General features: G+C 39.7%; 2 protein-coding genes across 3 annotated transcripts in view; one reads left to right on the top strand and one right to left on the bottom strand.

The window, feature by feature from the left end:
* Positions 1–4,583, bottom strand: part of LOC101850781 (cadherin-87A) — a 74,311-nt gene extending 69,728 nt beyond the window's left edge. Inside the window, exons 1-3 of one of the 2 annotated variants that reach the window (XM_013079241.2) lie at positions 4,435–4,583; positions 2,447–2,514; positions 1,307–1,373 (exon numbers count right to left, since the gene is read on the bottom strand). In XM_013079241.2, coding sequence (XP_012934695.1) covers positions 1,307–1,349 — 43 coding nt within the window. In that variant the 5' untranslated portion in view covers positions 1,350–1,373; positions 2,447–2,514; positions 4,435–4,583. The remainder of the gene's footprint in view (positions 1–1,306; positions 1,374–2,446; positions 2,515–4,434) is intronic. The other variant, XM_005092362.2, reaches the window with a different exon arrangement.
* Positions 4,584–4,926: 343 nt separating this feature from the next.
* The window catches only part of LOC101856322 (protocadherin Fat 4), a 59,626-nt gene continuing 37,330 nt past the window's right edge, over positions 4,927–27,222 (top strand). Inside the window, exons 1-14 of the mRNA XM_013079240.2 lie at positions 4,927–5,064; positions 8,664–8,719; positions 10,626–10,652; positions 11,544–11,615; positions 12,384–12,514; positions 16,177–16,254; positions 17,244–17,342; positions 18,537–18,674; positions 19,776–19,910; positions 22,192–22,326; positions 23,319–23,400; positions 24,509–24,642; positions 25,052–25,270; positions 25,755–25,925. Of these exons, the coding sequence (XP_012934694.1) occupies positions 8,677–8,719; positions 10,626–10,652; positions 11,544–11,615; positions 12,384–12,514; positions 16,177–16,254; positions 17,244–17,342; positions 18,537–18,674; positions 19,776–19,910; positions 22,192–22,326; positions 23,319–23,400; positions 24,509–24,642; positions 25,052–25,270; positions 25,755–25,925 (1,464 nt within the window). The 5' untranslated portion in view covers positions 4,927–5,064; positions 8,664–8,676. The remainder of the gene's footprint in view (positions 5,065–8,663; positions 8,720–10,625; positions 10,653–11,543; positions 11,616–12,383; positions 12,515–16,176; positions 16,255–17,243; positions 17,343–18,536; positions 18,675–19,775; positions 19,911–22,191; positions 22,327–23,318; positions 23,401–24,508; positions 24,643–25,051; positions 25,271–25,754; positions 25,926–27,222) is intronic.

Here is a 27,222-nt window from a genome sequence, read left to right as displayed (position 1 = left end):
ACTCCCAGTGGAGCACAGGCCATCAACAACATTACTCCAGCGAAGCCTGTCCTGAGCGTCCTTTTCTATCTGTTTCCATGATGTCCTCGCTTTTTCAATTTCCGCTTGTACCGCTCGCCTTCATGTCATCTTTGGTCTTCTTTACGCTTTCCTTGTGGGTTCCACGTTAAAGCCTGTCTGATGATGCTTGTCGGGGGTCTCCTCAGGGTGTGTCCAATCCATTTCCATTTCTTCACCTGAATATCTTCCCTTACTGGCCTTTGGCTTGTTCTCTCCCACAGTTGAGCATTCGTGACTCGATCGTACCACTTGATCCCCACTCTATCCTTCGTAGGCATCCATTTACGAAGCTCTGCAGTTTCCTTGCTGCTGATGCTGTGAGCCTCCATGTCTCTGAACCATACAGTAGAACAGTCTTCATGTTTGGTGTTCAATCCCAGTTCCTTAGACATCCATATATTCCTGAGAATGATGAATGCTGCTCTTGCCTTTTGGATTCTGACCTTGATGTCTTCGTCTGTTCCCCCTGCCTTGTTGATGACCCTTCCCAGGTAGGTGAAGGATTCAACATCTGCCAATGGTGCCCCTTGCAGTGTGATAGGAACGTCGGCTGCATTCATTCGTAGAACTTTTGTTTTATCCGTGTGAATATGGAGTCCAACACTACGGGAGAAGGTCCTGAGGCGATCTGTTTTCTGTTGCATCTGGGCTCGACTGTGGGAAAGAAGTGCCAAGTCGTTGGCAAGGTCCAAGTCTTCCAGCTGACTGGAAAGGGTCCACTGTATGCCACCGCGTTGTCCCGATGTTGTCTGTCTCATTATCCAATCCACTGCTAATATGTGATTCCCACGTTCTTCAACTACAAACATTTCGACTAGTCAAGAAAGAAAGGTATTTTATCTTATCAAATGCAAGACAAATAAATAAGCTTTAAGATTTTACAAAGAACTCCATGTAGGCCACCAAAGTGATGAGCATCTGATTCCGTTGGTGAAAATGGTGAAATGGTATATATATTAGGTTTAACATCCCTATCAACACCATTAGATAATTTAAGAGGTGGGACCTCTGAGTTAAACGTTCATCTCCTAAACAACTGAGCCAAATGGGAAATTCGTGCAAGTTGCCTTTCCCAAAGACACAACGTTGGATCAGGCTGACGTTCAAATCCCAGAACCCGCAATATTACGATTACGGGTCCCGAAGCCTAACCACTAGGCTACCTATGCCACAGTAATTCCTTTGTGCCGTTGCACATTTACATTATATCACAGATCATCACACAACATTTTTGTTATTTTCTTACCCAAGCAGGTGAGAACCAAAAGCAAAAAGATGTTTGGATTCATGATCCCAGCCCAATGTCTGTAGACCTGGAAAGAAATATAAGCCTTCTGTGATCACTTATTGTGTAAGAACCTGTCAGCAGTTAGCTGTAGATACAATTTATAAAAAAAAGTTTAGCATCTATTCTAGATGCCACCTTTACGACATTGGACAGTTCTGACCGAGAAACAATGTGTATTACAACATAAGGCATAAGATGGGAATTAAAAGCACTGTCTTCCGTTCCATGCCCAGATAGTGCCAGGCCAGTCGGAGGATATCTTTTCACCTCAGGTTTTTCCTGTCTCTCATCCCTAGGTCGGTCGGATCAAGTATTTTCTTTAGAGCAGAGGAACCAAGCAGGCATAAATTGTGAGATAATATGCTTTTTCTTCTTCTTCTGGCATCAGATTTGAAGTCCGCTACAATTATCTTGTTAATCAACTGAGGGAAAGAAAGACAGTAATAAAGAAAATACCACTAGATAACTGTTTCCAGTACTGAATCCAGGGATCCTGCATACAAAACAAGTCTCAGAAATACAAGTAAGATGAGTTTACATCTATGCTTTTAACAAAACCACCTCAATTTTGAAGTAAAAAAAAAAAAGAAATGGTCTGCAAAAAGATAGTCTCATGTCAGATAAATTAAGTTTTAAAAAGCAGATGCACAAAAACTAAAATCTGACAAGACAGTTGACATAGGCTACTAGTTGATTTTCTTAGAATTAAGGAGTTGCTTTTATGATGGGCTTCAAGTATTTTTCAACTATGATCCCAAACAATATATGAACCCAGTAACACTGTTAAGTAAATGGGTACCCAAACTTTCAGAACTTAAAGCAAAAAATTATTCTAGCACAGAGATTTTACCCTGCGAACATTAGAGCATGACTAGGAGTACTCAATCTTCACTCACACCGAAAGCATGCTTGAAGTAGTGCAAATCTAGCTGTCTACCCAAGGAAGCTCGGGTCATGTTTGCTCCGGTGGCTTTAACTTTAATTGTGTTCATTCAAAGGTTTAAGCCTAACTTTTACACACACCATATTTTAAATATAAAGAGAAGCATTTAGCACAAAAAATGTACACCCTATGACACTTTTATTGAGCTTACTTACCAAATAAGAGATGACTCTAGACAGGTGGTCGATCGGTAGACACCGTAGGCCTACTCAATGTTTGAGTCCTTGAAACAAAAGTGGAAAATTTAAAGCATAACATCATCAAAACAGAAAAAGCAGTAATCTGAAAGAAAACAGAATTCCTGATTTTTTTCGTACTTTGTATTAGACAACTGCTGATTAGTCGAAATGCTCATTTTCTAAACCAAGAACATTTTGAGGGTTATGTTGTCTAATATTTTCCACTAGAAACTCCTCAAGTAAGACAAATCACCAAGTCTTATAAATACACTTCAAAATATAGTCGAACCTGCCTTAACGGAAACCTGTCTAAACGGAATTTCCCCGCTCCTCCCTTGATATATTCCTAATTAATTACCCGTATAAAACGGCAATCTGTCCAACGCAGAAACGGAGAGAAAAATCCGCTCCCTTCTGAGGGTTTCACCTGTCTAAGACGGAAAATGCTTTGCCCACTCAGCCCTGATTTGAAACAAAACTCGCAAGTTTGGTTCCGTCGGTTCTAAACTTAATTATGACCCAAACGTTCTAACACACAGGAAAAAGTGACCTGCTCTTATAATTATTGTCGCCTTGGCCTTCGATAATTTGCCCTTTTATTAAATCTGTTTAGCAAAGTGCACTGATTACTGAGGTGTGTGCGGCCATGCCGCTGGGCGAGGAAGCGGAGTAGAGGTGCAATTTGGGGGTAGATGTTACCCCGTAGTGTGGGTGTGAAATCTCACGACTGCCCGTGAGAGTGCTCGAGTAGCGAGCCACGACGGAAACTTTTCCTGGGTAGCCAGAAGCCAGAGGTTTGAAATTAGATTGACCAATGCCTGCCGCCCTGATCTTATTGCCAGCCGAGAAAATAGTTCCTTGAATCAGTGTTACATGGTGGCAGTGAGGTGCGGCATTGGTTGACTGTGCTTTGGTTGACTGTGCTTTGGTAGACTGTGCTTGTTACACCCGTGGGTGGGCTAAGGGTGGAAGCAAAGGAGATGTTCAAATGTTTTTGTTTTTAATAGGTCAAACAGTGGTCCTACGAAGCACTGGTGGTAATTGGATAGTAAGACTGATGCATGTCGTTATCAGACAGGATAGCAGTTGAGAGGTGTGAAGTTTTGACCACTGCTTGCCGATCTAAGCGATCCTTGATCCCACCGGCTGGGTCTTTGAACGCCTCCCCCATTACATTAAATTATTTAGTTTTCGTATGGTCGTCTTTTATTAATCCATCAACATGAAAGGGCGTTATATAGGTATCAGTCGAGTGAAGGAACATACTAGGCATATAGATCCGTACTGTCTCAGGTCAAATGGCAATTAATATAACAGCACCAAATATATACAATCTCAAACAACACACACACCTCAGTAATCAGTGCACTTTGCTAAACAGATTTAATAAAAGGGCAAATTATCGAAGGCCAAGGCGACAATAATTATAAGAGCAGGTCACTTTTTCCTGTGTGTTAGAACGTTTGGGTCATAATTAATTAAATCTATTTATTTTTAACACATGCAGATTACAAAGTGTCAAAGGCTACTATCTTGATTGTAAAATGTAACCGATTCCGATCTTATCCTATGCATACATCATATCGGGTTAATTGACTCCCAATTCTAGACTAGATTCTAGACTAGATCTAGATTTTTCTAGATCTAGATATCTTGACAGTAGATCTAGATCCAGAAGGAAGGCATAGATCTAGAACTAGATTTATATAGAAATCTAGTCTAGAGTCTAGATTCTAGAATCTAGATCATGGTCTTGAACAATAGTAATCATTCCCACACTCAAAATAAGGTAATAACGACAAGCTTGTTGATAGCAATTGTCACTTGTAGACTCTATGCCTCCTTGTAAGCCTTGTTCAAATCTCAAGAAGTCGCAACAACATTACAACAATAATATTAATAATAACTATTAAATTTAAGTACAGACTGACTGTTCAGTACATTTTAAAGGAATGTAAGCTTACCATCGGTGACAGCCATATCCAGTGGGAGGATATCCAACACACCCAGAACCGGAGACTAGCAGGTTTACAATCATATCAGACTGGAAGCAACACATTGTGCTATTCATAGCACAATAGCAGACTAAACAAAACCGGTTTGACAACTTTCTTCTACTGGCGGCCATTTTATTTCATCAAACATTTGGCTTTAAAATATGAAATGCGTGGCAACGTCATACAAATCAATATTACTTTTATTTGTAATTTTGACATATAGACGTTCCTCAAGTAACAAAAAAAATATAAAAGATAAAAAATAATCTAATATCTTCTAAAAATTATTCTGGAATAGCACTTAGCAATACTACCGTCCTTTTAAACAAAAATGAGAATCTGATTTAGTTATGTTGAGCGACGATCATTGTCCATGTTTTGTAAGCCTTAAAGTTAAGATGGCGGTCGGGTATGAATGTGTCTATTTTTGGACTTGTCAAACCGGTATTGGAATATTTTTCGTCGTATTGTGTAGTAGGCCTACATCTAAGCATGCTCCGTGTGGTGGGTGTGCTCTCAAAGAAGCGGCCTCTGTACACAATGGCTGTCTAAATTATTTCGTTTGGATTTTGGCAGTGGATACACTCACAGTGTTGTGTAAGATTTCATTCATTGTGTGTAGCCTAGGCTAGAATCTAGTATACTCTGCCTCTGTTAAAAATCTTCCATAGATCTCGATCTAGACTCTAGTGAGTAAATTGTCTTTCTGAGAAAATAGCTTCACAATCCTTGGAGTGGTCTGGGTACCCCAGTCAGTTGTTAATCGCCTCTTACTCTTATTGTTTACATTATACTATACGTTTCATTTCTACCCGTAATTTCTGGTCTCATTAATTTCTAGGACTAGGATCCTGGAATAGGAATGAAAGTCAGAAAGGATAGAAGAGTTGTCTCAGTTGTTTTTTCTTACCTCACTCATGAAAGGAAATCAAGACTGAAAGTTGTGTCTTTTGTAGTTTAGTTTAGGGAGGTCTTTCAGGTTTCGTCTGAAGTATAGAATCTAGATTTCTAGATCTAATAATCTAGATATTAGATTTAGGTCTAGAATCTAGAATGAAAGTGGCTATTCTCACCCGCCCGGAAGTTCTTGCAAGATCAACTCCTCCCCTCTTCTCTCTCTCTCCGTCTCTTTCTGAATACTGTCTATCGGTGTGGACGATCAAATTGACCAAAACAAAGTTAAAAAATGATGTTAAAACACAAAATTAAATTAATTTGGTTGTCTACAAAGATGCTACGGCTATTTAACTTTTCGAATCGAGCCGAACTACGCGGGTCGCCATTTTGTTTTGCCTGGAAATTCTCGCGCTACTCCTCTCTCTCTTTCATCTCTCTCTCTCTCCACTGCCCACAGACAAAATTTTGTACGCTTTTAGTAGGCTACAATTGTAATGGAACGTTTGTTCACGGCACAGAATTCTACAATTTTTCTGTTATCACAGTGTAGAATTCTGTGGTTTAGGGTGAACGCAAAATTTGGTGAACGCGCACCGGGTGAGAATAGCCACAAGACTCGCCTGCACTATTCTCACTCCGGGTGAGAATAGAGGTGGCCATCTAGAATCTAGATCTTGAGATTTTTTTGCATAGTATAGTTAAACCTGCCTCAGTGGTCACCTCTCCATGTACCTCTTTAAACAGGTTTTGACTAGGGGGCAAGTTAAACAACACAGGTGTTCAATTAATTGTATCTTATTTCACATAAGGCCACCTCTATTCTCACCCTGTGTAAGTGTTGATTTCTGGACGATCTCCATTCACAGATTGTGAGAAGTTAAAAATCTGATTTTGTCAGTACACATCAATCACACACACTTACTTGGCCTTGTAAAAAATGACATGGTATTAGAAATATATATCTAAATCTAGATCTAGTAGCCTATGCATGTGTTCCGTACAATTTACCGATCGGAGCAAGATTGTGCTGCGTGTTTTGACGATCGTACAATTGCGTTGCAATCTAAAGATTTCGCTGCACGTTTTAATGGTCGCATATTTGCACGACAATCTGAAGATTGCGTTAATTTTAATATTCTTGAAAATAATCATTAAAAAAAATTCACTTCCATCTTTATTCTTTTACTCACATCAAGGAACATTAGTGATTAAATTACATAATTACATATTTTCCAAAATGTAAAAATATTCAAATTCAATTAATATTACGAAGTGACTATTTCTCTGAACGTTCGGGAAAATAAAGCTTAGCTCTATTTTTCCGAACGGTTTCCGATCTCGAGATTTTTTGGGTTATTTGCGAAATTTAGGCATCATCCTTTCATTCTGCCATTCTGCGAGGACAGGGAAGAAGCATTTTTTGCATCAAAATCAATTTCTAGAGCTAGAGATTTTTAAATGTCTAAGATATTCAGATACTTCAGTCGTGGTTGGGGCAACGTTCCCGGACATATTTCATTTGAAAATACCTCCAAAAGGTACTGCGAGAAAACAAAACTGCTCGACCTTGGCAGTAACCTATTTTGCATTTAGTCTCCAGCAAAAAACTAAAATTCTTCATGTAAAAAAAAAATCCCTCCTCCCCCATCCATTCACACCTTACACACACGCACACACACGGGCCACTCCATTCGCTTATTATCAACAAATCTCGAGAACGGAGACCGTTCGGAGAAATAGAGTTCAAGTTTATTTTCCTGAACGTTTGGAGAAATAGAGCCGGCCTTAATATTAAACTGAAAAGTTCACGAGAATGATACAATGCCAGGTATCGATTACTAAGTTAACAAAGTACATTTAATTTATTTTATGAAATAATAATTTTTAAAAAATTCACTTCCGTCTATCTTTATTCGTTTACTCACATGAAGGAACATTCACATAAATTTTCAAAAGTGTAATAATATGAGAAAATTAAAATTAAAATTAATGTAGACTGAAGAGCTCACAAGAATGGTACAATGCCAGAGGTATCAAATTCAAAGTTCACAAACTACATTCAATTTGTTTCACATTTAAAAAATAATTTTTAGCAAAATCACTTTCAATTAAAATTAGTCTTTTACTCACTCCAAGGAACATTCATATATTTTCAAGAGTAAAAATATTTAAATTAAAATTACTGCTCAGCCGAGGTAGGGGCAAGCAAAGATTCATTCACTATTGAGTGAAGGAAATACACTATATTAACACTTCATGCGACCCTCATGCTTTTTATGACAATTTGGCAGATTCTTTAACCCTTTGTTGTAGAAATATCTTTGATCAATAAAACAAGGATGTTCGAGAAGGCAATTTAAAGATGGGTCAAGCATTGCATGCCACACAAGACGGTCCATCGATATTCTGCTCAGAAGTGATTTTTTATATTTTGTTCTTTGAATATATATAGGGGACTCTTGTGGCCTAGAAGTTGAGGTGTTTGCCTCCCATTCAAAGGTCGCGGGCGGTGGAAAAAATTTTATTCTCTATAATAATTGTCTCTTTTCACCTCCTTTCCTGGTCTCCTGCAATATTCTGTCGTCTGCTTTAGTCTCCACTTTCTCCCCCACCCCTTAACCTCATTTGCCCCCTCCTCTGGGCTCCTGACTCTTTCTGCAGCCTTTCCATTGCTTCCCCGTGACTCCTTCTAATTACTGCTGTCTTTCAGCCACACCCCTTATCTTCTGGTAGTAAAGATCTACAGCTAGCTAGCCTTCTAGGGCGAAAAATCTTGGAGGTCTCGTGTGCAAGTTGTGCACATTAAAGATCCCTTGGTGGTCCAAAATCGATAAGAGTAGGCTTCGGCCGCCACCCGGGCTCGATTAAAAATTTCCTATCAACTGAAAATATTAGGTGTGTCCCGCGTGCTCGTATGACCTTATATGCATTTGCGAGCTCCGTAAAACACATATCAAAGGAAAAAAAATATGTAGAGGTAGCATCAATAAAAGTTTAACTTTGTGGGTGGTTGACGGGTGCTCTGGTGTGGTTTGCTCCTTCTTTCAAAACATCTATTGTCCTTATCTCTCCCCTTCCTTTTTAGTGTATGTTACTTTCTTGTGACATTTCTATTCTTCGGCACAAGTGTCATAAAACTCTTACTAAAACTAAAAAAGTTTAACTTTCATTTTAAAGCCATTGTACATTGTCATTGTTGTGTTATTTGATTTAGATGGGTTTTTAAAAAATAGTAAATCCAGGGCGTTTGTGTATTTACCCTTCTTTTTCATTCAACTGGTTTGCCTGTCTTCTTTCAGATTTTTTCCAGCCATGGACTCTCCATATAAGATCCTGTTTGTGGGCATTCTTGCAAGTAAGATATTCATTTGTCTTTTAGTCTTGTGTTGAATAATTTTGTCAGAATTAGCATTTTTATGTCTTAAGCCATTGTTTAATTTGAACTTCAAGGCAAATCTGTGCTCCTCTATGGCTGTCAAACTTGGAAGACAACAAAGACAGTGCTGAATAAAGTCCAGACTTTCATCCACAGATGTATGAGGAGTATTCTAATACGGGATTCCCACTACAGATGGGAGCCCGACTCGGTCGCCTAAAAAACAAACGTGTTCGTTTTCAGTTTCAGGCGATGGAGTTGGGCGATCGGCCCGATCCAGCCGTAGTGGGCACCCCGTATAAGAATTAAGTGGCACGATAGAATAAGAAATGAAGAGCTTTGGGAAAAGACAGGACAAAAGGATATAGAAGTAGAAATAGGACTAATAATGTGGCGATGGATGGGACATACCTTAAAAGAAAGCCCAGTGGAAACATCACAAGACAGTCTCTGCAGTGGTACCTTCAGGGAGCATGAGCCACAGGAAACATAGAGGTGATGCGTGGAAACAAACGAACAAGAGAGAGATGAAACTCACTTGAAACGAGCTTGTAAGGATGGCCCAGGACAGAGATAAATGGAAGGAGCTTGTATGGCCTATACCCTGCCAGGGGTGAAAGGCATTTTGATATGATTGTTTAATTTGTGATTTTTATACTTAATATCTCTAAAACTTTCTATTATTGAATGTGTGCTTATTTGTGACTTAAAAGGAAAATGCCCTGTGTTTTCTTACATCCTACTCTAAGTCTAAGGTATCGGATAAAGGGGGGTGGGGGGTAGGAATAAACGGGAGGGGGGTGGGGGTAAATCTCTTACCCCTGTACTAATAGGAACAAATCTGTTTCATTTCTTCTTAAGTGAAAAAAAAGAACAAGAGATCATGACATTTTAGTGATTTTAGTAAGTTGCTGTGACAACTTTTCACATTCAGGAACAAACCAGTTTCATTAAAAAATATAAACCAATGTTACATTTTTTTTTATGCACAGAAAATTGAGGTAGCCAACCCGGTACCGGTACTAATACTGATGGTAATTTGCCATTTACAAAAAAAAAAAAGAAGTTTCATTCAGATATATCTAGATTCTAGATATAATGTTTCACATGATCTTCGGTCGTGGCAAGCTGGAAAATAATAAACGGGGGATATGGAATGGAGGGGGGGGGGGGTGTGTGCAGAAAAACTGACAATTAATAGGTGGGGGGGGGGGGGGTATTCGATACCTTAGAGAACTTCAAACTTGTAAGGTGCTTTTGTGCTTTATTGCCAACCAGTCTATTTAAGCTGAGAGTATAAAAAAGCTCTGGCAACATACACAAGTTTTCATAGTCCAACGCATACCCTTTGAACTCTCTTTATAATCCGAACAAAAGAATAAGAAACTGCAAAATTATAAAACTATGGACATGACTAAAAAAAAAACCCAGTAGCTTTCGCACATCTCATGTCATGTTGACTGTTCCTTTCAGTTTCTGATTCTTTGTGCTCTTTAAGGCAGTCAGCATCCCATTTATATTTATTCATAGCAGGAGGAAGACTTTTTCTCAAAAGTTTTCTTACAGTGTAATGCTTTTACATCTTAATTGTTAGTGTTACAAGAAAGGAGTTAGATGGCAGGAAGGAGACGTCTTTATTATGTTTTCTACAGGTGGGGCAGGTGTCACATTGTTGTTTTCTGTAAATTGCAAGCCCACAAGCCATAAGTCCCTCCCAATTGTCTTCTTGTGTGTGTGTGTCTTCCTTTTATTTATACAGATGCCCTTTCAAACTGTGTCTTCCTGAAATATATGTATGAAGTTGTTTACATTTTAGTTTCAATATTCCAACTATTCATATTTTAAAGGAGGATACTAACCACTGTTTTCTTTTCCTTCTGTAAAGGTTTCCTTGGGTCTTGCATTGGCCAGAGTAAGTATTATAGCATATTTAAGAAACAATTACTGTATGTTACTTTCAAAGAGAAATACATTCTGCTTGTATGATGGGAGAAATATGAAGTGAAGATGGTCAAATGAAAGCCATAAAAAGGATGTGAAAAAAGGTCTCTACCCAGTGGTAATGGGTCAGATAATTTTGAATTCAGTTACCTTGTGAAGTAAATGGGTCAGCCGTGATGCATGGCTGTGGTCTTGGAACTGAAACACTATTCACTAGAACCGCGCTGCTCTTGCCTCTTGATAAGCAGTGCTGTCATTTATCGTAAGGCTGTTTAATGCTGGCAACAGCGGAGCATATATTGGCTAGCATTGCAGTAATTTTTAGGGATTAAGGTATAGCCAAGCACTTAATCATGCAGTGTGAGTGTCTCTCTGTTTAACACCCACGTGTGAGGAGGATGCTTAAATTTTGGCTTGGCCAAGGGTCCATTCAAGGGCTGAGACCATGAAAGTTAACTTGCATTTGCTTTTATGTTCTTCAACGCTTTTTTCTGTTCATTTTCTGTTTGATTGTGACTTATTGTAACTCCAAGATGCTGAATAAAGCCACCAAGTTGAAACCTCACTGTTCCAGTGCTTCTGCCTTTTGGCTAGTCGTACGATTCACACTATACAATTATTGCCTTCTTTTATAAATCTTGCAAATTACTGGAGTAGTTCACCGATTAGCAATTGACAATGACTTTCTTTATATATTTTTCTTCAATTTAAAGATCTTGTGTTCTTGTAGTCCTAGATTTACTTGATTGTGCCGAAACATATTTAGTTCTATTATTCCCGTTTTAGTTATAATGTTTTTGTTATTCATTGTTTTTCTGCACTGATATTTCTACCTTTTATGATGAAAACCATCCATCCTCAGATAAACCACCAGTTTGGAATACTGCTTCTTACGATGTTTTGACATCTGGTATCCGTGAAGACACCCCTATATGTGAGTTTTTGTGATCAAAGTAATGTGGTCAAGCAGATTTAATGATATTATATGTTGAAATGGACCTTATTTGACCACACATCTGAATTCTCAAATTCCAGCTGTCCCTCTTTATAGAGTATGTAGGCATTTTTTAAAAACTCAAACTTACAAGTCAAAGTGCAATTATTCATAGATAGTAAGTGCAAAACTTTCTGGGAATCTAAAGTCGAAGTAAAGTTGGAGAAAATCTGTTTGCACCCCCTTTCCAGCACAATTTATGGGGAGGCCAATATTGCTGCTTGTGTAACCCCTAAAAATTGTAGGAATACAACAAGTATTTTTTTTAATTCAAAGGAAACATTTCTATAATTACAAAAAAATTACAAAGTGTAGATTAAGCTACGTAGCAGTTTCAGCTATGTCAGTAACAGAAGTAACGTGTAACATGAATTTCATTCCCTTTGAAAGAAAAAAATGTATGACTGTTTTTCTTATTGGTGATTTATCTCTAAATTTAGCTTGTTGTGTGCAAATAACGATGTTTTTAAGAGCTTTTTAAGCCATGCCCTCAAAATGTTACCCAGACCCTCTCATATATATAATATATGTATAGATTTATCTACACATGCGTTTTATTTTGATCTTAGGCTGTTATTCGTGCAGCACAACATGAGAAGAAAATAAGTAACTGGTCATGCTACCGTCTTATTTATTTAATAGTACAGGAATAGTAAAAAGTTTATGTTGTATTTAACCTATAAGTTACATTTGCCCTTTGTTCCATAGCAACTGTTGTTGCAAATCTCAGTTGTATTGATGCCGACGGAGACAGAATCAAGTACATCAAAGTGTCTGCTGATGCTTTTCAAGTCACTCAGCTGGGTCAAGTTATTCTGATGTCCCCACTTGACTTTGAAGTGAGTACATGTGTCACGAGGCGTTGGAATCGGGCGCTCGTCAATTTGTGTGCATGTGGAATTATTGGTATCATCTGACAGCTAGTTTATTTTCCGTGATTTCCATGAAATAAAAATCCATCTCTCTTGAATATAACTCAATATATTTGCGGTTGAAGTAGGTGAGGTCGCCTGGTTTTAGTGGTGAAATTAGTGAGAAAATGGCCACAAAGTTTGTAACTCCAATAGGTATAAAGAGTCCTTGAAAACAGAAAAATGATATTTTATGCCTTTAATCAATGTTTTTCAGTAAAATTCACATAAAAATGTGTTTTTATACGGACATAAAAGGTGTTTAGCCGAAAATCATAAATTCGATAAAAATTCCCAAACCTGCGGAAAATGCCAGTTTCTTCACCTTCATTATTTTGACGAACGCCTGATTTCACCATGCTGCCTCCTATATAAACATGTAAAAAAAAAAAGTCTTGTTGTATAGCCCCTTTACTGTTGATCTCAATGGAAAATTTGATGTAGATAGTGGTCTGATTGCTTTCTAAGTTCAAGGTTTAAACAAATGTGAAAGTTATGGTATGTATGCTCTAAGACACAAGGACATGTACTTTAGTAGATTTTAAAAAAGTTATGTTCTTCTAGTATGTAACACTTAATCCTTTTTGACGGATTTTTTTACTTTCTGATAGCATTACATTGCATCCCCATTATCACTAAATGAGATGAAGCGCCACTGTTGGTGCAACTTTACCTCAGAGATGTCCCTCTTGACTGACCCTCAACAAGTCTTCCGAGTCATAAACGCCATCTCATCTCAGGCAAGAAAACCCCCTCCACCGGCAGTGCACTCACAGTAAACAATAAAACCCTAAAAAGAGATAAAAGCGAGGCTGAAGCCTTTTGCCGTGAATACGCCTCAATCAGCCGCCTAAAACTCGACAAGGCAGACAAACACTGGCACTACCAGCTTAATGAAAAGCTTAAACTCCTCCCTATTGACCAGAACACAGGCTATGATTCTCTCCTCACCATGGCTGAACTGACAGTTTGTATAGGAAAGCTGAAAAATGGCAAATCTCCTGGGCTTGATGGTGTAACCAATGAGATGATCAAACACCACAGACCCATCGCAACCTGTGCCCCGCTCCGTCTTTTCAACCTATCATGGGAAATGGCCATTGTCCCAAACAGCTGGCGACGTGCCAAAATCATACCGATACCCGAGAAGAATAAGCCTGCAGGAAAGATTGGGTCCTACCGCCCCATCAGTCTCACCAGCTGCCTTGCTAAGCTGATGGAGACCCTCGTCAAGAACCGCCTGATGTACTTTCTGGAGAGCAACAACTTGCTGAGCAACAACCAATCGGGCTTCCGCAAGTTACGGTTTGCTGAAGACCAAGTCCTGTGCCTAACACAACATATCTCCGATGGATTCCAGGCTCGTCCCAAAATGAAACGAACTGTGCTAGCCCTCGTGGACTTCTCGCGTGCCTTCGAAAAGGTATGGCGCACGAGGTTAATGGAGAAGATGATTGAGAAATCTACTCCCAGCCGCATCACCCAATGGATAGGTTCGTTCCTCAGAGACAGATACGCCTGCGTCGAGCACGGCAACGCAACAAGCAGGCTTCGTCGTTTCGAGCAGGGAGTCCCCCAGGGCAGCATCCTGTCCCCCACACTGTTCCTTGTCTTCATTGATGATATTGAAGCAGGCCTGCCTGAAGCCGTGAAGACGGGACTCTATGCTGATGACTATACAATATACGCCACCAACGAAGACATAAATCAGGCTGAAAACAGTGTCCAAGCAGCCATAAACTTACTTGAGCAGTGAGCAAAACAAAACAAGATGGAGATCAGTACGGAGAAAACAGAGTGCACCCTCTTCACCACCAGCACCCACGAGGCCAAGCGAAAACCAGCACTCTCACTCAAAGGCTCCCCCATCACCTTCAACTCCAACCCCACCTTACTTAGGGTCACACTTGATCGTACTCTATCCTCCAACGCCCACATCCAAAACCTTGAGCTAAAACTGTCAAGCAGACTTCGACCATTGAAAGCCCTTACAGGCACCACCTGGGGTGCCTCAAGGGAACGCATAAAGCCTATATATTATGCTACTTGTCGGTCAGCTATCGACTATTGTGCCCCTGCCTACATGCCTCTTGCCAAACTCTCCAACCTGCAGAAACTGGAAAGAAAGAATGAAGCAGCAAGAATCATCACAGGCTGCTCAAAGGATACTCGTGTGGACAGCCTCCTCACCGAAGCAGACATTTTACCACTAAGGCATAGAGCTGATGCCTTGACTGCCATCTCATTCGAGAAGTCCATGCGTCTGCCTGCAACGAACCAACGCAGAGCCTCCGCAACAAAATCGGTGCCCACACGGACAGGCAAGTCGAACTGGAGAAAGCATGCCCAGAACCTCGTAGCCGAAACTGAACTGGATACGTACCCACGTGAGGAGCTGGTTGTTTTACCCCCCACACAACCGTGGAAGGCTGCGTCATGCAACGTGACTTTTAGCACCGATCTTGTCGTCGACTGCAAGCGTGCTAATGAACCAGCTGTCAGGAAAGCAGCAGCAGGGGCTACAATTCGTTCGCTCCCCCTGCCTGATGTAGAAGTCTGGACTGACGGTTCAGCTAAGCACGGTACTGAGTATGGAGGAAGTGGAATACTGATCAAGACCGGTGATACCGAACTCGACCAGCGGGTACCTGTGGGCCGGTATTGTTCCAGCTACAGGGCCGAGCTTGTAGCTCTCGACACAGCGCTTGACATGCTTGTGGCACTACATACAGCAGGCAGCCTTCCGAACAGTGCACGCATCCAAATATACACGGATTCTAGGTCAGCAGTCATGCGCCTCTTATACGGCCCTACCAACCAATCGGAAAAGGTGGCCTGCCCAATCTGGCAATATCTGCACACCCTCTGTCAACGCTCTGAATGTTCCATCCACTTACAGTGGATTCCAGGCCACGCTGGACTGGCTGGGAACGAGAAAGTTGACAGCATCGCCAAAGAAGCAACAGTGCTTACCCAGATTGACACGTCAATCGATTTCTTGACAGCTAAAGCCGTCATCCACCGATCGACCCGCGCAAAGTGGAAAAGACAGGCGAAACCCAAACTGTCGTTTGCCCAGCCGCCGTCATACCAGCTTGAGGCCGCGCTCAGACGACAGGACTGCCGGCTTTTACTCCCAAATGAGAACTGGTGGAAAATCGCCCAAGCTGAGATCATATCTCCATAAAATTGCGCCAGGGGACAACCCAGATCCGTCCTGTCGAGCCTGCAAGGAGGAGGACGAAACTATGGACCATGTGTTCCTGAGATGTCCCGCCAGCTATCGTGCTAGAACCCATCTGCTGGGACATTTCAGTAACCCACTTTCATCACTTTTTAAGGACCCCTGGGCAAGTGTTGAGTTCCTGCGTGCTGTCGGCATTGCTGACCGTTTATGAAGCCACAGCGCCAGAAGAGAGAGAGAGAGAGAGAGATCCCCATTATCCTTTTTTTTTTTGGGAGGGGGGGGGGGGGGAGATGTATTTGTTTTGATACCATGAATTATTTATTTTTCCAACAATAAGAAAAAAATTTCTGAGGAGCATAATATTAATATAAATTATAGTATATATTTTCTGTTTGTATTTCAGGCAAGGGATCGCTTCGGTTCTGATGTTGAATTTGCCTGTGTTGACGTTGACAGCGAAGGAAATGAGATCCATAATAGGGTATGTGATGTTTTGTCTGTCTAAGTACTTTTGTGGTTTGAATTTAGCCTGAAATGAATAATTTGACCTTGCTGACAAAGGCTTTTGTAGTCTAGAGCCGCGGTGTCTGGCTCTCAGTCAAAAGGTCCTGAGATCGAAATCTGCCTGTGCGTGGTGAAGCAAAAAAGTTCTTCTATAAGATTTTTTCCTTTGTTCTCCTCGCAACTGTAGAAAGTCTTATGAGCGTATAGGACACATTAAACATTTTCAGTTTTGTAGAAATTTTGAATTTTGCCCGGATGGTGGCCGAAACCTACTCTTATCGATTTTAAGACCACCAACGGATCTTTAACGCGCGCAACTTGCTCATGAGACCTCTTAGATTTTTCGCCCCTATCCGAGAATGCTAGGTGTTAGATCTCTCTGCTTTTGTATCCACTTTCTGCCCCCACCGCCTCACCTCCTTTGCCCCTTCCTCTGTGCTCCTGACTCTTTCTGCTGCCTTTCTACTGCTACTCCTTGGCTCCTTCTTACTGCTGTCTTTCAGCCACACCCCTGATGTTCTGGTTGGATAGATCTTCACCTAGCCTTCTCGGACAAGGACAAAAAATCTTGGGAGGTCCCGTGTGCTAGTTGCACATGTTAAAGATCCCTTGGTGGTCTAAAATCAATGAGAGTGGGCTTCGGCCGCCAACCGTGCAAAATAAAAAATTTCTTACCAACTGAAAATGTTTAATGTGTCCCACACACTCATATGACCTTATGCAGTTTTGAGCGCTGTAAAACACTGACCCCACCCCCCCCCCAAAAAAGGGCACTGATACTGAAAACAGCAAGAGCAATTAAAAAAATTAAAATAGAACCACAGAATTTTTCCAAAACACAACAAATGATTATGGCCTTTGGGAATATCCACTTAGGTAGCGGTACAACTGCAAATTCTCTAGTGCACATTATTGGCCATTTGGAACCGAACTTTTGTTCCCAAACCTATTCTCATTTTTCATCAGGTCAATGCAAGAGTTCAGTTTTCCATCGATGATGCCAATGATAATCCTCCACAATTTGAGCTGGACAATCCTGAAGGATACTCATTTTCCGTCAGGGAGGTAAGTTCAACATATTTTGTTGTTTGTTACCTTGTTGAATGCATGCTGTTTTTTCCAAGGACTATGATTTCTGATCAAGTAGATCAAGCAACTTTATTTATTTAATTTGCATATGTTTAGGCTTGACTCTTTTCTCTTACAATTTTGGCTGTAGGTCTTTGTAATACCTTTCACTCACTTTCTTACCTTATTCTCCATAAACGTGGGTGGTTGGCAGGTTCTCTGGTGTGGTTTGCTTCTTCTTTCCTATGAAACATCTATCATCCTTATCTCTCCTTCTTCTTTTTTATGTTTTTTACTCTCTTGTAACATCTCTAATCTTCTGGCGCTCATATGACCTTATGCACTTGCGAACACCGTAAAACCTCTACTAAAACAGAAACTAACTTCTCCTTAAGCAGCATTGATCATCAAAAATGCCTCCCCATAAATGTCTGTATTGTGTTCACCATCATTATTTTGTTTCGTTTGAGAATTTGCTCATTTTTGTTTTTTCCACTGTAGCATTTCATCTAACCAATCCTTGCACTGGCTGTGATTATCTCTCTCTCTCTCTTTGCCGGTTGTAGTAAAAGTTAGTTTTTAAGTGTGTCTGCTGTATTTACTTGTTCTCCTCTTCTCTCATGTGGTGTTGATGGTCTGGTGGTTAGGTTGTTGGGTTTGTAACTGTAAGATTAGGTTTTAAACTACATCAGGGGGCCTATGTTGTGTCCTTGGAAAAAGCATTTTACATTAACATTTTTCTCTTAACCATGCTTTTTTACTGTCGCATTCTTTTAGTCTGTATTGCTATTTCCCAAAATAAAGTTATTGTTACAAAGTTGTTTTCTCTCTTAATTCAGTGGAAAAAAATCCAGAAAACTTGCTACATTTATAGACAGTACCATGAGATTTACTGTCTTCTTGTCTATGAAGGGGATGGCTGGAGGGCACCTCTTGTTGGTCCTACTTGTTATCTTTTCCTGTTTCTGTATATCTGTCTCGCTTCTTCCCAGCACTGTCTATATGAGCGTTATTATGTCGATGTGCTTCTAATTCTCTTTCCCAAGGAAAAAAACCACAACCAAAAAACCAAAATTTGGGCATTGTGAATGCTCCTACCACATGGCAAAAAGTCCCCAACTATTTTTAAACTTGTGTATATATATATAGATCAATCTGTGAAAGCCTTTGTTGTTCTTCTTTTTTCATTAGGATATGCCTGTTGGAACTACCTTGGTTCCGGCCATCACTGTACTAGATGCTGACAGAACAGTTAATGCCAAACTGGACAGACTGTACTTTATTTGTGACAGTGACATTCCCAGTGAAACAAACAACCTTGATGCTACCGTAAGTTGCTGCTCTTTGATGTTTGGGTTTTAATTTATTTTATTGCTTTTCTGTTGTTCAAAAGTTTTTAGAGTAAACATGACGTAGGCTTTGTTGATATTTGTTGTATGATCAAATGTATGATGGATTCTTATCCTTTAAATAGATAAAATCTCCACAAAATTTTGACAGAACATGACATATCCACATGATAAGAGTAAGGAAGGGAAAGAATCGCTGACAAACTTTTGTCGACCCCAAGCAGTCAAGTGACTCGGGGAGAGAAATTGATTGGCGCTCAGAGGATATGTTGCAGTTTGTCAAAAACTGTCTACTGCTTTTGTCACTTTTTTCTACTTAAAAAAAGTGTCACTTTCTACAGTTTTTTAAAAGGATAAAATGCATTTTGTGAAAATACAATTTCACTCTGTAGTGTGCCTCACCTTTCTATGTTCAACGGTACTAATTTCATCCAAATTTCAAAAATGGCATTTGTTGTCAAATTTTTCACTTATTCCCTTTTGCGCAGACAGCAAAAATGCGTTGATCTCCTGGGGGGATTGCACTACTGAGAAATAGATAAATAGTGAGTACTTCATGCAGAAGTTTAATTTTAATTGAAAATGAGCTTTCCAAATTATGACCATTTTCACATTGATTTTGGGACAACCTTTGTAAATCTGGTAGGTCCAAATTTGTACAGCTTATTGGAGTAAGGTGTGTCAGATATCGAAGTTTAGTGATATGTATATGGAGTTATGTTTTTATGTCTATAGAACTAGTGTATGTGATGTGGTGGTTAGGCGCTTCGCTGTATAAAGGCAGGAGACCCGAGTTCCAGTCCTGAGTGGGGAGAATTTTTATTGAAAACATCTATCTCTGTGTTTCTGCTAGGATGTTGTATCCCTCTCAACGAGGGTTGGTCACAGGCAGGGTTGGAAGCCCGCCCCCTGAATGATCTAAATTGTATCCATGGGGGTGTAAAAACACATACATTTAAAAGAAAGGAAGAAGAAGAAATAACCGAACAGAATTTAGATGCTGATTACAACCTTTCGAAATCAATCCCTGTCTATGTAGTATCTAAAATGATTGTTCTATTTTTTTTTCTCAATGTTGCAGAGCCGAGAGACCTGTAACAAGTTTCGACTGGAATATACACAAGAAAATGAGGGTGTATACACGGCATCAGTTGTACTTAAAGCACCTTTGGACTATGAAGAACGGCCTGTCTATTCTTCCAAACTTGTTGCTGTAGTAAGTAGTTGATATATTTTGAACTTATACCATGGGTATTATTTTTCAGGGCTGACCCCGGAATTCTGGGTTGGCGAGATTTTCTACGTCGAATTTCCAGGTTAAGGCCTACAAACTGCGGAAAGCACTAAAGAGAAAGGGCGAAATTTTAAATAAAAATCATTAAAAAAACAACAACACAAAAAGGATCTGTTTTTGCAACGCGCCCCGTAGGCTACTGAAGCTACTTTCGTTGAGTTCACCGAAGTTCACTGTCACCATTCGTTCATCGAGGCTCGATCTTCTTCAACCCCACCTCGCCAGCCGGTGTGCATTGAGACGTTGCTCTTGACGTCAGTTGACCGGCACTACACAGTGAAGGCGAAGGGTCGCAGGAGGGAGAGGTGTGCTGCCAGCTGGGTATAAACTGTGCTGTTTGGGTGCTCCAGATTGATTTATCGTTTTGGATGATTAGTACACTACAAGTCTAGCTCCACCCCAGTCCATTCAGGAGGTCACTGTGGTCGTACAATTGCCGCTCTTGACCTGAGGTCACTGAGATCTGCCACTCATCCCGATTTTTTGCCCCAAATCTCGAGCATCCCGATTTTCCAGGTTTCGATTGTGTGTATTCCGATTTTTGTGATTCCCTCTGTTGCATCGGATATTTCTAACCACTGAGTCTGTCTGCCTTCTTCTACTGTATGTATATGTCGCGGGAAGCGCCCATTTTGAACTTTTGGTCAGTAGGAACTTGGAGCACTATTTTACGAAATATCGATGCCGGATTTCGTTTTTGACTTGCTCCAAGTTGTGTTTGATCTTTGCTAATACGTGTTATTTCAACTATAGGCCTAGGCCTAATAGAAGTAGTATCGATTTGGTATCCTGTCTTGGGACATTCTCAAAGTCTACTTTTGCTTTTGTTCCCGCTCAGAATTCTCCGATGATGGCCAGATAACTGTTTCAACTGCAAACGTTCAAGTGATCAATATTAATCAAGAGTTCTGCTTTTACTTTCAAAACAAGCTTTGTCCAAGTTCTAGTTTGTCGGGCTCAAGGTATTAAAAAATAAATCCGGTATCCTCGGTCGGACCCATCATCAAAACCCGTCGCTGATACTGTTTCAATTGTGCGTTTGCATAATGTGACATGACTGCGGCGTGTGAGTTTCGTGTGTGTTGGGGACCGTCCGTTGACGGGGTCAACTTAAAAGTTCAAGCACACTGGTTAAAACATCTTTCGGGACCTATCGGGAGGGGGAGAGGTGTTAGACACTTGGACCAGGAATGCTTGACGTGATACTTCAGGATTTAAAAAGAATATAATGATAGAACACACACATACACAGAGAGAGAGAGAGAGAGAGAGAGAGAGAGAGAGAGAGAGGGAGGGAGGGGGGGAGGGGGGGAGGGAGGGGGGGAGGGGGGGAGGGAGGGAGGGAGGGAGGGAGGTCTGCTATATTATCACCCTTTTCAGCACTCTTTTTACTAGTCGTGGAAAACAGTTCCATTGGAACAATAGGTCCAGGTATCCTGCTATCAAGATCATCAAGATCTTTGATAACGATGGCAATAGGCCTATGTCTTGGGGTTGGAAGGAAATTTGCACTTGTTTGTTCTTTCACGGGCAACTTTCAAATCCCCGACGTGATTGTATGACAGTAAAATTGTAGGTCGCGTGTTTTCTTATAGTTTTTTTTCTTTCGTCTCAAGAAAAGTGTTGGTCTATAATTGATGTAAATTTTTCTGTGGATCTGTACAAATCTCTGTTATTGGTGTTAAGATATTTGTCACCAGGTTGCTCTTGCACCCCAACGGGGGCCTTACCGGCTCCTGGACCCCGGCATTTGGGGTGAAATTTCAGGGTTTGGACAATAGGTAACACTGATTTGAGGGGCAGCAAAAGTTCCCATTTACACCCTTGACTCTTACTGAATAGATCTGTCTTTTTGTTGATGGTGAGTTTTTTTCTGTGTTATGTCCATGAGACTATTTAAATTTTCATTTTTTCGGTGGGGATTATGTAATTGTGTTTGATAAAATACTGTTGTCTCTATTTTGAATAGAAAAATGTGCTGATGGGATGTAGAATAGGACAGTTTGAATATTATCTTGTACCTGTCAAAGGGTTCATGATGTCTTCAAAATAGCTAGGGGAAATCCCATATATTGAACTTCGTGTATTTCAGTATACCTAAATAAAGTTGACTTAATTCTTTTATCTGTCAATAATAATTTTGGTGCTGCATACTCATGATTACATGACGTAATAAGTTTTGTGATTCTGATTTATTCTTTAGGATGGACCAGGTCTTGGAATCAGTCACCTCTCCTCAACCACCAACATTCAGTTCAACCTTGTGGATGCTCAGGATGTTGGTCCTGTCTTCACCAACCCTGGTGCCAGTACAAACGTTCCTGAAAACATCCCAGTTGTAAGTTACTCTGTCTGTTCTCCATCCCCTGACAGAGTTTTCCTTATTGCTCTACAACTTTTATTTGCTATAGTTTTTAGCACCCTCTTTGATATGATCTGTCAACTTTCCGGCTATATTTTAATAGGTTTGCCCTCATAGTGTCGTTGACGAATACCCTGAGGTGTCGGTGAAAATTATATGATTTCACTATAATATTAGGGGGTTTTACACTCGACCGGCGAGTGGCGATTTATGTGAAAATCCCAGTTTTTCCTCTTTCTCGGTTCATAAATTTATTAGTTCTTGCCCTAGCATCATAAAACCAACATGAAACAAGAGGTCTATGTGTGCTTTTTGTTTCCATATTAGTTTCAATGGGGAGAGAAATGCGTAACATTATAGATTTTTGAGGTTTTTTCTTTGTATTTTAATCTGTAGTAACCCTGCGGGGCAGTGCCACTGACTGAAGTGTCTTTAGGCCATTCCCAAAGGGGGACATTTCTCGTTCATGCACAGTAGAATTGTAAATGGGCTGATTCATCAATGTCATGCTCATAACTGTGCTTGATCTACAACAGGGAACTTCTGCTTTTTTTTTTCCTAATCCTTACTATTGTCATTTTTCCTCTACTTCTTTTGTATTTTGTCACACTCTTGTGACCGGCTATTTCTGGGGTGCCTTGAAAGTCGAAACAGACTTTGTGCTGTTGAAACTAGAGAGGTGAGCAGAGTAAGCCTGATTCCCTGTAAAGACTTCTCTGTTGACATCCACCCCTTGGCGCTCATATGACCATATGCAGTTGCGAGTGCCGAAAAAGCTCTAAGAAATAAAATTAAAAAAAAGTCCATAGTAATACCTCTAATTGTTGACTCTTATATGACCTATTTGTGTTGCAAGTGCCATAGAACTCTTACTAAAATAAACTAAAGCATTACCGTTAGAGCTTAATAATGGCCCCCATTCATTATCTTTTACTGAAACACTGCCTTTCCTTCCTGACCTAATGCAGAACACAGTGCTGTCATTTGCCGTGTCTGCTAGAGATGGAGACACAGGAGCCAGGAGACCTGTGAAATTGGAAATCGTAGAAGGTCAGTGCGCAAACTTTTATTTTACAGCAATCTTTTTTTGTTCACTTTCTTTTATTTTGCAGGTGTTACTTTTATTGTATGGTTGTGGGAGTCTTGGGGATAGCAATGAGGCACAGTAGGCTTTCAATGTGGTTGAGAGTTTGGAGCCGACCGGCTCTATTCTGGACAAAGGATTTTTTTCTGCTTTATGATTGTAATATCTTGACACGAGTCTCATTCCTATTGGTTGGATGTCAGATGTGTTGTTATTTTACAGAATTTTCTATTATAGTAAAGAGAAATCTGGTTACATTTTTTTGCACGAAGAAAAATGGATTTTTTAATGTTCATATTTTTTTCAAATTCAAAGTTTTTGACAGATGACATCTTTGAATGAGACCAAAGTAGCTGTTCTTAAATTTGAAAAAGACAGCCTGGAAAGCTGAGTGGGTAATTTTCTGTTTTATCAGTAATACCTGTCACGACGCGGTGGAATCAGCTACTTGTCAATTTTGAGGCATGTATAGTTGTTGATATCTTCTGACGGCTTATTCATTTGCCTTTGCTTTCCGTGAAAAAAATTACCCATGTGTCTTGAATAGAAGTCACGATATTTGTGATTGAAGGAGGTGGGGTTGCCTGGTTTCAGTAGCATAATTAGGGAGAAAAAGTCCGACAAAATTCTGTAACTTCAGTAGCTTGAGAGCCTTAGAAAACTACAAAATTGCATACTTTGTGTCTTTAACCAACGTTTTTCCGTCCTATTGATACGAAAACGTGTTTTTGAATGGATATAAAAGGCGTTGAGCCAAAAAACAATTCACAATAAAATTTACCAAACTGGCGGAAAAATGCCTATTTCTCCGATTTCATTATTTTGATGAGCGCCTGATTTCACCACGATACCTCATATATATACAGTCATTCTAGATTGAAAAGTTCTATTCAGATGAAAAAAAAAAGGTATGCTTTTGTAGGTTAAAAAAATTAAATTCTCACATCTCATTATGCTCATAAATTTTCATGTCTTAATTTCATAGTATATTCTGTTTGCGCGCTCATATGACCTTAGCAGTTGCGAGCGCCGTAAAACCTTATACTACTACTATATTCTGTTTATACCTTTCAGATGTGTATGGTGTTTTCAACCTCACCACTACTACGGAGTCGCTGACTGAGTCTGGTGTTTATGAATCCAGTATTATTGTTGTGAATAAACTGGATAGGGAGGCTGTTGACAATTCCTATGCATTTGTGATTAAGGTAGGTTTTACTATTGTCTTCAATTTTGTTTTGACGTTTAGGGTCTGAAAGTTGAAGACATTGCGGGTGTTTTTGAATATTAAAGAAATAATAAAGATACTCTGTTTTTGTTAGCTACCGAATTATTATAGCAACTCATAAATACTACAGATAAAAAGCTTTAACTTTCTCTTCCAATATATGTCTTTGACTGATTTGGCAGAAACTTTACTTAATATTTTATATGCATTATGTTCGCAAGATTTATGTTATTCTTAATTAAAGTGAAGAATATTTTACTTGACGAAATCTGTTAGAATGAAGTCCAGTGTACAGAACACCCACCAGAGATGATGATTTTTTCAACAATAGACCTTCCACTGAGGAAAATGTTTGATTCTATTTTTCTCTTTACCAATTTTCTATCAAGGCTATTGAGTTGGACAACTCTGTACCTGGTAGTCCACCCACAGAAACTTCTGCAACAGCAACAGCAACCTACTCAATTTTTGTATCTGATGTGAATGACAACCCACCAGAGTTCGAAGAACCTGTTTATTATGTCAATGTGACAGAGAAGACGTATGATCCCAACTACAAAGAGGTGCAGATTGCGGATCTCCACATTGTCTGTCTCGACAGAGATGAGGTAATAGTCTTAGCTACAACTTTTTTTTTCGTGCCAAAGGGACCTACTGCTGATAAAATACCTCGTAGATGCAACTGCCGCTCTAACATAAGGGTGACCCCATCTGATCTCTTCTCTTTGAAATTATCTTTGAAGTTGTTGGAAATCTTATATTCTGGAGTATTCGTTTGTTCATTGTTTAATTGAAGTTTTTTCCATTAATTTGTTTCAAAATCAGTTCTTGTTTAGAACTTCCTTGAGATCATTTGTTTATAGAATTGACTGAGAAAGCAGGTTCTTTTTAAAAATATTAATTGCTATTTATTTACTGCAATATTTTCTTTGGTGCATGTGTGTTTGTTTGATACTTATTTTGTAATAAAGCTATGCTTTTTTATTTTGTGTTACAGAAGTTAACCAAAGTGCACTGTCAGTTTATTCCAATGGGAGGTCAACAAAGTTTTTCTTTTCTTATTATTTTGTTTTTTTTCTTTCTTTCCTGTAGCCGTCTAATGCTGAGTATGAGGTGAAAATTGTGAGCCAGCCATACCCTTCAGCTTACAGTGTAAGCCCTGCCGTGAGTTCCTTCGTTGGTTCGGGTAGCATGTTCCTGCAGATAGATGACCCGCGGTATTTGGACTATGATGTTCCGGAATACCGGAATCAAGTTGTTGTGGTATGAAATTGTGACTTATTTCTAAGATTTTGCTATCTGTTCTTTACCTCATAGCTGTCTGGACAAACCAACTCATAAGATATACCGAACTTCTAGCCCTTTATTTAATTTCCCGTGTATAAATTCGACTTATACAAGATGGATATTGATCTTGTCCAGGTTCATGCCAGTACACGCTATCATACTCAGGCATACTGATGCACTCACACACCTTTTCTCACTCTTACACCCACTCCCTTTAACTCACTGAAGACGCCAATCCTGCCCTTTCAAATGCTTGGAAAAGCTTAACTTCGCTATATCCATACAGATTTTCCAATTCTGTTTTCTTTTTCTGAAATTTAGAAAGGCTGGCAACAACATTTATATTAATATGAAATGTCAAATGGTGTGTTTCTGGTTTGTGTAAGTGGGCTTGAAATGTGCCACAACATTGAATTGAACTGCTTTTGGTCGGACAAATCTGTCTGACGCGTCTTTAAAGTGTTAAAAAAAATGTCTTTTGGCTGTATGAAAAATAAGAAGTACTATGATTTGATAGAAGAATGCATCATATACATAAATACTAGTTGCACTGTGTGGTGAAGAACCTGTGTCTTGAAATTTGATGGGGATTGACGGGTAGAAAAAGAAAAATAACGTAACTGTTAAGCATAATGAAATTTTGATTTTAGATGATCGAAATTTCTCTATTTGCATCTTGCTTGGCTTTCATAGGGTTGTTGCATCCCAAATCATCTAATTGTAGCCATCTTGATTCCAAGCTATCCTGTGGGCATCCACCAGTCACTGATATCATCTGTTCAGTATCATGTCTCTCTCTCTCTCTCTCTCTCTCTCTCTCTCTCTCTCTCTCTCCCCCCCCCCTCATATTTACTCTCGTTGGCTTTGTTGAAACCTTACTTCATATGAACCTCGCCGTGTGGAAGTTGCCATTTTATCCTTGATTTACAAGGGAATTTTCTTTATTAAAAACACAACAACAAAAATAAAACAAAAACAAAGCAAAAACGAAACAAAACAAAACTCTGAACAGAGCAAACTATGCATCCACTGTCCTCTTTCCCTGGTGCATAATAACTGTACATTTATTAGCCTATCTGTCTGCCTTTCATTGATCTCCAACAGTTGCTGCTGCTGCTGTAGTTGTTGCTGCTGCTGTTGTTGTTGTTGTTGTTGTTGTTGTTGTTGTTGTTGTTGTTGTTGTTGTTGTTGTTGGTGATGGTGATTTTGTTGCTTTTATTGTCGTTGCTATTGTTGTTGCAATTGTTGTTGTTATTGTTCTTGTTGCTGTTGT

Source organism: Aplysia californica, unplaced genomic scaffold, assembly GCF_000002075.1.
Source record: "Aplysia californica isolate F4 #8 unplaced genomic scaffold, AplCal3.0 scaffold00045, whole genome shotgun sequence".
In the NCBI taxonomy this organism is placed as follows: domain Eukaryota; kingdom Metazoa; phylum Mollusca; class Gastropoda; order Aplysiida; family Aplysiidae; genus Aplysia; species Aplysia californica.
The sequence above is the reverse complement of the archived record's forward strand: the minus strand, read 5'-3'. Positions and strand labels throughout refer to the sequence as shown.